Source organism: Nansenia antarctica (assembly GCF_963989245.1).
Source record: "Nansenia antarctica genome assembly, chromosome: 5".
In the NCBI taxonomy this organism is placed as follows: Eukaryota; Metazoa; Chordata; class Actinopteri; order Argentiniformes; family Microstomatidae; genus Nansenia; species Nansenia antarctica.
This window is the reverse complement of record NC_137690.1, coordinates 71,623,505-71,633,504: the sequence shown is the minus strand read 5'-3', so window position 1 is coordinate 71,633,504 and position 10,000 is coordinate 71,623,505. Positions and strand designations below refer to the sequence as shown.

Genomic DNA, 10,000 nt, shown 5'->3' with positions numbered 1-10,000 from the left:
GTGCAGCTCCACGTTGGATGACATCATCTGAGTGGTGACCTCAGCATCAGCTGCCACTCCAGCTCCACAACAGCTGACAACAACAACATCAACATCAACATCATCAACAACAACAACAACAACATCATCATCATCATCATCAACAACAACAACAACAACAAATCTCTCTGAGGAAACCCCAGTCAATGTCTCGTTCAAAAGCTGGAAGAGCTGTACAACACACGCTGCCTCAGGAAGGCCTCCAAGATCTCCAGAGACCCATCCCACCCTGGGTACGAACACTTTGCCCGGCTGCCCTCGAAAAGGCGGTACAGGACCATGGCCGCAAGGACAAACAGACTGAAGCTCAGCTTCTACCCCAGGGCCATCCAGGCCCTGAACACAGCAAAGACCTAGGTTCTGGGCCCTGGACAGTCTGGACGGATTGATGGCAGCTGCTGGATTGAAAAAATCAGGTGTAGTGCTGAGGCACAAATGTGTACATTTCAAGCCTGCAAACTGCGACACTTTAAATTAATGTGCAATAACACTATGTGCAATATGACAACCCTAGTCGTCTTATCTGTACAGTATAGTATAGTGGATAGTGTACATAGCCTTTATTTATGTAAACCAGCTCCTTTCCCTTCTTGTTTTTTTAGTTTTTTTTTTCTTTCCTAGCACCAGGGGAGCCACCCCTCCCAAATTTCGTTGTTTGGTACCTGTACTATAGCAATGACAATAAAGACCATTCATTCATTCATTCATTCATTCATTCATTCATTCATTCATTCATTCAAACTGACAGTTGGCACTAGTCAGTAGAGTGAGAGGTGAGAGAAAGAGGAGAAGAAGAGAGAAGAAGAGAAAGAGGTGGACTCACTAGATGTTGGGAGGGTCATTTCTTTTATACGGTGCCATTTGGACTTCATAACTTGTGAAAAATAAATTGTTGATTTATCTATATTTTAATGTTCTATTATATAAAGGACATAGTGGTCAAGCTCAGGCACCTACATTTTAATTTATTTAGAATACCCTCTGTAGTTGAATAGGGCAAGTGTCTCCAGAACAGAGTGGACACATAACAGGGTGGACACTAACAGGGTGGACATTTTGAGTTAAAGTTAGCCTTTAGCCTGCCTGTGTTAGCATAATGCCTAGAATGACCATGAATACTTGATGAGGAATCTAATTTGCACTAAATACCTTTTTTGAAATTATTCAATTTGATTGATCTCCTCAATATTTAGGCATAACAGGGTGGACACGTTATGGTCAACCACATTAAACTCACTGGATAAAAACATAAAAATCAGATGGTAAAAGAGGTAGAAAATCACACAGCTTACCACATTTGAAATCCCCTCCACTGATGTGATGTCACCTCATGAGAGTGATGTGATTGAGAAATATGGTTTTCTTTTAAAAGGGACATTAACACAGCATAACAGGGTGGCCAGTGATCGCAGGGACAAGCAATATTGTAAGCAAAACCTTAATTTTTTGTACAAAATAAAAAAAGAATGGATAAAAACTATATTTGATTTCAATAGATATTGATCAGGAAAATGAAATAATAATAACATATTTGGAAATGTATATGTTTTTAATAGTTATTTTTTGGATTGAAGTTGAATGAACAACACTGGGGACATCCCAAATCCCATGCAAAATCAAATTTACATCTTTAACCAAAGCTTTTAAAATGTAGAAAACAACAACTTAGAAGCCCATATCATTGTATTCATAATAAATAACAATTGACTATACATGAAAAACCTAATGGAATTAGTATTTGTCCAAATTTAGACAAAATACAACATGATTTAGTACTGGGGACGGAAAAGGCACCGTATATTTTTTTTTACCCGGGAGCGATGTAGTGGATCTTAGAGAAAGAGAAGAAGAGAGAACAAGAGAGAAGAAGAGAAAGAGGGAACAGAACTCACTAGATGTTGGGAGCGATGTAGTGGATCTTAGAGAAAGAGAAGAAGAGAGAAGAAGAGAGAGAGGGAACAGAACTCACTAGATGTTGGGAGCGATGTAGTGGATCTTAGAGAAAGAGAAGAAGAGAGAAGAAGAGAGAGAGGGAACAGAACTCACTAGATGTTGGGAGCGATGTAGTGGATCTTAGAGAAAGAGAAGAAGAGAGAAGAAGAGAGAGAGGGAACAGAACTCACTAGATGTTGGGAGCGATGTAGTGGATCTTAGAGAAAGAGAAGAAGAGAGAAGAAGAGAGAAGAAGAGAGAGAGGGAACAGAACTCACTAGATGTTGGGAGCAATGTAGTGAATCTTCATGCAGTTCTTGTCGGCTACGACCATGTCATCTGTGGCTCTGGTGTCTGCCCCGAGTATCACCCCATCCTAGAGAGAGGGAGGGAGGGAGGGAGGGAGGGAGGCGGGGAGGGGGGGGGGGAGGGAGGGAGGGAGGGAGGGGGGAGGGGGGAGGGGGGGGGGGAGGGAGGGAGGGAGGGGGGAGGGAGGGAGGTAGGAGGGAGGGGGGAGGGGGGGAGGGAGGGGGGACATGGTATTGTAGTGAAGACAGGGGAGGCTGCTGAAGGTAGACATCGGAGGACGGGCCTCATTGTAAATGCACAGAACGGAATGAGGAACGGTGTCAAACGTTGTGTGTGCTTGATACGATTCCTAGTTCCCTTTCGATGCATTTACAATGGGCCCCGCCCCTGTCCTCCGATTTCTACCTCCATCAGCCTCCCCTGGTGTTCTACCTCCCCCCAGCATCCCCTGGTGTTCTACCTCCACCAGCCTCCCCTGGTGTTCTACCTCCACCAGCATCCCCTGGTGTTCTACCTTCCCCAGCCTCCCCTGCTGTTCTACCTCCCGCCAGCATCCCCTGGTGTTCTACCTCCCCCAGCCTCCCCTGGTGTTCTACCTCCCCCAGCCTCCCCTGGTGTTCTACCTCCCCCAGCCTCCCCTGGTGTTCTACCTCCCCCCAGCATCCCCAGGTGTTCTACCTCCACCAGCCTCCCCTGTAGTTCTACCTTCCCCAGCCTCCCCTGCTGTTCTACCTCCCGCCAGCATCCCCTGGTGTTCTACCTCCCCCAGCCTCCCCCTGGTGTTCTACCTCCCCCAGCCTCCCCTGGTGTTCTACCTCCCCCAGCCTCCCTGGTGTTCTACCTCCCCCCAGCCTCCCCTGGTGTTCTACCTCCCCCAGCCTCCCCTGGTGTTCTACCTCCACCAGCCTCCCCTGGTGTTCTACCTCCCCCAGCCTCCCCTGGTGTTCTACCTCCCCCAGCCTCCCCTGGTGTTCTACCTCCCCCCAGCCTCCCCCTGGTGTTCTACCTCCCCCAGCCTCCCCTGGTGTGCTACCTCCCCCAGCCTCCCGTAGTGTTCTACCTCCCCCAGCCTCCCCTGGTGTTCTACCTCCCCCCAGCCCTCCCCTGGTGTTCTACCTCCCGCAGCCTCCCCTGGTGTTCTACCTCCCCCCAGCCTCCCCTGGTGTTCTACCTCCCCCAGCCTCCCTGGTGTTCTACCTCCACCAGCCTCCCCTGGTGTTCTACCTCCCCCAGCCTCCCCTGGTGTTCTACCTCCCCCCAGCCTCCCCTGGTGTTCTACCTCCCCCAGCCTCCCCTGGTGTTCTACCTCCACCAGCCTCCCCTGGTGTTCTACCTCCACCAGCCTCCCCTGGTGTTCTACCTCCCCCAGCCTCCCCTGGTGTTCTACCTCCCCCCAGCCTCCCCCCGGTGTTCTACCTCCCCCAGCCTCCCCTGGTGTGCTACCTCCCCCAGCCTCCCCTAGTGTTCTACCTCCCCCAGCCTCCCCCTGGTGTTCTACCTCCCCCCAGCCTCCCCTGGTGTTCTACCTCCCCCAGCCTCCCCTGGTGTTCTACCTCCCCCCAGCCTCCCCTGGTGTTCTACCTCCCCCAGCCTCCCCTGGTGTTCTACCTCCACCAGCCTCCCCTGGTGTTCTACCTCCCCCAGCCTCCCCTGGTGTTCTACCTCTCCCAGCCTCCCCTGGTGTTCTACCTCCCCCAGCCTCCCCTGGTGTTCTACCTCCCCTAGCCTCCCCTGGTGTTCTACCTCCCCCAGCCTCCCCAGGTGTTCTACCTCCCCCAGCCTCCCCTGGTGTTCTACCTCCCCCAGCCTCCCCCTGGTGTTCTACCTCCCCCAGCCTCCCCTGGTGTTCTACCTCCCCCAGCCTCCCCTGGTGTTCTACCTCCCCCAGCCTCCCCTGGTGTTCTTCCTCCCCCAGCCTCCCCTGGTGTTCTACCTCCCCCAGCCTCCCCTGGTGTTCTACCTCCCCCAGCCTCCTACTGGTGTTCTACCTCCCCCAGCCTCCCCTGGTGTTCTACCTCCCCCAGCCTCCCCCTGGTGTTCTACCTCCCCCAGCCTCCCCTGGTGTTCTACCTCCCCCAGCCTCCCCTGGTGTTCTACCTCCCCCAGCCTCCCCAGGTGTTCTACCTCCCCCAGCCTCCCCAGGTGTTCTACCTCCCCCAGCCTCCCCAGGTGTTCTACCTCCCCCAGCCTCCCCAGGTGTTCTACCTCCCCCAGCCTCCCCAGGTGTTCTACCTCCCCCAGCCTCCCCCTGGTGTTCTACCTCCCCCAGCCTCCCCTGCTAGCCAGGCAGTCACATCAGGACCAGTGAGGTTGTAGACTGAGGTTCACACCTTGTAGACGACTCCAGCGATGGTGGTTCCTGTCTTCCTGAACTTTGGGCCACTCTTGTTCCCGTACTCCGACAGACTGCCCTCCAACACGGCATTCCTGCAGAGGGGAACGAGAGTTCAACTGAAAATCAACGGCAGGTTTGATCAACCCTGATCAACGTCGCTAAAGGACAATCCAGGCTTATTTTTGATGAATCCTGCGACATTTATACAAAAAAGCCCAAGTCTCGCGAGACATCAAAATAAGCCTGGATTTTCCTTTAGCGACGCTGATGGAATACCCCCCAGGTTTTCAAGGCTGTTTGTTTGTTTTCAAGTGGAATTCATGTTTGTTCACAACGACCTACACTTCTATGGTGATTTCATGGTTATGTTGTTTTTATTGTTTATTGATATTTGGACTAATATTTGCAACAAAATGCTACTAAAAGGTGAAAAGGTTTATGAGGTGCGCAGCTCAGCCTGTTTTCTTATTTACACACAGTGCCTCTCTCTCTCTCTCTCTCCCCCCACTCTGTCTCTCTCTCTCTGCCTCTCTTTCCCCTCTCTCTCTCTCCCTCTCTCTCTCTGTCCCTCTCTCTCTCTCCGCCTCTCTCTCTCTCCCTCTTTCCCTCTCTCTCTCCCTCCCTCCCCCCCTCTCCCTCCCTCTCTCCCTCCCACAGGTGTAGTCATGACTAGGCTAATGAGCACTTTTACATTTTCTTCTAAAGCCCCAAAAACACTAACAGCCCCTCTCTCTTAGCTGTGACACCAGTGGATTATCATCGATCGACCAACCAACCCCACTCCAACTCCTCAGCAGCATCTTCATCTAGGCTAAACAACTGATTGAAGTTCATCATTGACGGTGACATGAACTCATGAACTCATGAATACTTTAACTCACCTGCGCGTGTTTTCAAAGCAGAACCCCCCGCTGGGCGGCTGGCTGCAGAGAGACCCGGAGGTGTTCAACATCGTGGAGCAAAGCTAGTCACTAAATGTGAGATTTATATGTTTAGGCACGACTTCAGACTACTTCTCCGAGCTTTCTCTTCGTCTCTTCACGGTAAACGGTGCTGGCTGGGTGTGTGTCAGCGTTTTAGAAACGTTACCTTTCACTTTCATTTGAAGGCTTTTTACATTACGTTTGACATTATTGGCCGCGTTCGTAAATTCGCTCTGAGAGCGCGGGAGCGCACACTGGGTTCGACGTCATAAAGGGACCAAGTAATTCGATTGGACAAGAGAAATTCCATGAGTGCTGATCAGATTTCCGGAGCGTGTTTCCGAACGCACCCGTTGTCATAGGCGGATCAGGAGCGTCTGCTGTCAGGTTCTCATGTGGTGTGGGTGGATCAGGTGTCGGCCTGGTTTCACCTTCAAGCATTTTTGATGTTTACCCTTTGTGTCAAAATCATTGTAGTTATTTGTAATTTGGGAAAGATTTGCTCTTATTTTTGATATGTGGCGCAGTGTGCCAAGTCTCTCTCTCTCTCTCTTTCTACTGCCAAGTCTCTCTCTCTCTCTCTCTCTCTCTCTCTCTCTCTCTCTCTCTCTCTCTCTCTCTCTCTCTCTCTCTCTCTCTCTCTCCTGTTTCTTAAACACTGACGATGAACTATAATAATAATAATAACCTTTATTTGTATAGCACTAAGAAACCCCTAACAATACCAGAGCAGAACAGAACAGATGAAGATTTCACCATGATTTTTATTATTGTAGCCTAACATGGGCAACAGAAAAATACAAGGATGTACAACAAATGAATACACAAAAAAAAAAAAAAAAAGAACTCGATAATTCAAATACAAAGTCAAAATCAAACAGAAGTCAAACAGAAGTCACCATTACTATTCACCTGCTCATGTCATAGTTGTACTGTAGTAGTGATAGGACAGTGCACCCAGCCCCCTGCGCCCCCCCTACACCCCCCCCCTTTCAAATGTTGTTACCCCTTTCACACAAATTGTCTCTTTTTTAAAAATCAATAACTTATTGAGATTTATTTTTAGGTTTCTTTCACTTTGAGTTCACTTTTTCAGTGGGGGGGGGGGGGGGGGAATCCCAATTTAAGTTTTTTTTAATCTGAGGTAACAACATTGTCAGGGTCGGGGGTGGAGGGGGGGTAAATGCTTTTGCACAGGTGTGTATATGTTTACAGCTGATCTGAGAGTTGCCACAATGCTTAAAGTAAAAAAAGGGAATCGCAAAGAAATCTATATAAACTGTACAACGTTAACATACTGATAACTATCCTCTATACATTTGGAAAAAGAAGTCTTGCTTTAGTTTGGAATGAGGGCAAGGCATCGGCAAAGATGTTCAAACTGGCTAATAAGTGTACATACTGTGTGTGTGTGTGTGTGTGTGTGTGTGTGTGTGTGTGTGTGTGTGCCTGTATTAGAGAGAGAGAGAGAGAGTGTGTGTGTGTGTGTGTGCCTGTATGAGAGAGAGAGTGAGTGTGTGTGTGAGTGTGTGTGTGTGTGTGTGTGAGAGAGAGAGAGAGTGTGTGTGTGTGTGTTCATACAGAGTGCCTCTCTCTCTCTCTCGCTCCCTCCTCATCTCTTTCCTCTTCCCTCCTCTCCTCCCTCCTCTCCTCCCTCCTCCTCCCTCCTCTTCCCTCCTTATCTCCCTCCTCTCCTCCCTCCTCCTCCCTCCTCTCCTCCCTCCTCCTCCCTCCTCTCCTCCCTCCTCCTCCCTCCTCTTCCCTCCTCTCCTCCCTCCTCTCCTCCCTCCTCTTCCCTCCTTATCTCTCTCCTCTCCTCCCTCCTCTCCTCCCTCCTCTTCCCTCCTCTTCCCTCTCTTCCCTCCTTATCTCTCTCCTCTCCTCTCTCCTCTTCCCTCCTTATCTCTCTCCTCTCCTCCCTCCTCTCCTCCCTCCTCTCCTCCCTCCTCTCCTCCCTCCTCTCCTCCCTCCTCTCCTCTCTCCTCTCCTCTCTCCTCTTCCCTCTCCTCCCTCCTTATCTCTGGGCCGTGGGGTTGAAGGACGTTGGCCTGAACTTCATCTCAGTGAAGGAGATGGAGTAGTCCTTGCCTTTCCAGGCCGTCCAGATCACACCCTGAGACACAGAGAGACAACACATCACACCCTGAGACACAGAGAGACAACATATCACACCCTGAGACACACAGAGAGACACACAGAGACACACCCTGAGACACAGAGACAACACATCACACCCTGAGACACACAGAGAGACACATCACACCCTGAGACACAGAGAGACACACATCACACCCTGAGACACAGAGAGAGACACATCACACCCTGAGACACAGAGAGACACACCCTGAGACACAGAGACACATATCACACCCTGAGACACAGAGAGACAACACATCACACCCTGAGACACAGAGAGAGACACATCACACCCTGAGACACAGAGAGACACACATCACACCCTGAGACACAGAGAGAGACACATCACACCCTGAGACACAGAGAGACACACCCTGAGACACAGAGACACATATCACACCCTGAGACACAGAGACAACACATCACACCCTGAGACACAGAGAGACACATCACACCCTGAGACACAGAGAGACAACACATCACACCCTGAGACACACAGAGACAACAGATCACACCCTGAGACACAGAGACAACATATCACACCCTGAGACACACAGAGAGACACAGAGACAACACATCACACCCTGAGACACAGAGACAACACATCACACCCTGAGACACAGAGAGACACACAGAGACACACCCTGAGACACAGAGACAACACATCACACCCTGAGACACACAGAGAGACACAGAGACAACACATCACACCCTGAGACACAGAGACAACACATCACACCCTGAGACACAGAGAGACAACACATCACACCCTGAGACACACAGAGAGACACAGAGACAACACATCACACCCTGAGACACAGAGACAACACATCACACCCTGAGACAGAGACAACACATCACACCCTGAGACACAGAGACAACATATCACACCCTGAGACACACAGAGACAACACATCACACCCTGAGACACACAGAGACAACATATCACACCCTGAGACACACAGAGACAACATATCACACCCTGAGACACAGAGAGACAACACATCACACCCTGAGACACAGAGAGACAACACATCACACCCTGAGACACACAGAGACAACATATCACACCCTGAGACACACAGAGACAACATATCACACCCTGAGACACAGAGACACAACACATCACACCCTGAGACACAGAGACAACACATCACACCCTGAGACACAGAGAGACACACCCTGAGACACAGAGACAACACATCACACCCTGAGACACAGAGAGACAACATATCACACCCTGAGACACACAGAGACAACACATCACACCCTGAGACACAGAGAGACAACACATCACACCCTGAGACACACAGAGAGACACACATCACACCCTGAGACACAGAGAGAGACACATCACACCCTGAGACACAGAGACAACACATCACACCCTGAGACACACAGAGACACATATCACACCCTGAGACACAGAGAGACAACATACATCACACCCTGAGACACAGAGAGACAACACATCACCCCCTGAGACACACAGAGACAACACATCACCCCCTGAGACACACAGAGACAACACATCACACCCTGAGACACAGAGAGACAACACATCACACCCCGAGACACACAGAGACAACACATCACACCCTGAGACACAGAGAGACAACATATCACACCCTGAGACACACAGACAACATATCACACCCTGAGACACAGAGAGACACATATCACACCCTGAGACACAGAGAGACAACATATCACACCCTGAGACACAGAGACAACACATCACACCCTGAGACACAGAGAGACAACATATCACACCCTGAGACACACAGAGACAACATATCACACCCTGAGACACAGAGACAGACAACACATCACACCCTGAGACACAGAGACAACAGATCACACCCTGAGACACAGAGACAACATATCACACCCTGAGACACACAGAGACAACATATCACACCCTGAGACACAGAGACAACACATCACACCCTGAGACACAGAGAGACACATCACACCCTGAGACACAGAGACAACATATCACACCCTGAGACACAGAGACAACACATCACACCCTGAGACACAGAGACAACACATCACACCCTGACACACAGAGAGACAACACATCACACCCTGAGACACAGAGACACACAGAGACACACCCTGAGACACAGAGAGACAACATATCACACCCTGAGACACAGAGAGACAACATATCACACCCTGAGACACAGAGAGACACACCCTGAGACACAGAGAGACATACATCACACCCTGAGACACACAGAGACACAGAGAGAGACACAGGGACACACCCTGAGACACACAGAGACACACAGAGAGAGAGACACAGAGAGACAGAGAGAGA

The 10,000-nt window shown here is 50.2% G+C and overlaps 1 protein-coding gene and 1 pseudogene across 2 annotated transcripts in view; both read right to left on the bottom strand.

The window, feature by feature from the left end:
- The window catches only part of psmb10 (proteasome 20S subunit beta 10), a gene marked incomplete at both ends in the record, with an annotated part of 8,449 nt that extends 2,882 nt beyond the window's left edge, over positions 1 to 5,567 (bottom strand). Inside the window, 4 exons of the mRNA XM_080530911.1 lie at positions 1 to 73; positions 2,250 to 2,347; positions 4,611 to 4,707; positions 5,497 to 5,567. The exon at positions 1 to 73 is cut by the window's left edge and continues 68 nt beyond it. Of these exons, the coding sequence (XP_080387037.1) occupies positions 1 to 73; positions 2,250 to 2,347; positions 4,611 to 4,707; positions 5,497 to 5,567 (339 nt within the window). The remainder of the gene's footprint in view (positions 74 to 2,249; positions 2,348 to 4,610; positions 4,708 to 5,496) is intronic.
- A 1,985-nt stretch (positions 5,568 to 7,552) lies between these two features.
- The window catches only part of LOC308158336, a 26,654-nt pseudogene continuing 24,206 nt past the window's right edge, over positions 7,553 to 10,000 (bottom strand). Inside the window, exon 18 of the transcript in view lies at positions 7,553 to 7,651. The product of the transcript in view is annotated as an uncharacterized misc_RNA (transcript). The remainder of the gene's footprint in view (positions 7,652 to 10,000) is intronic.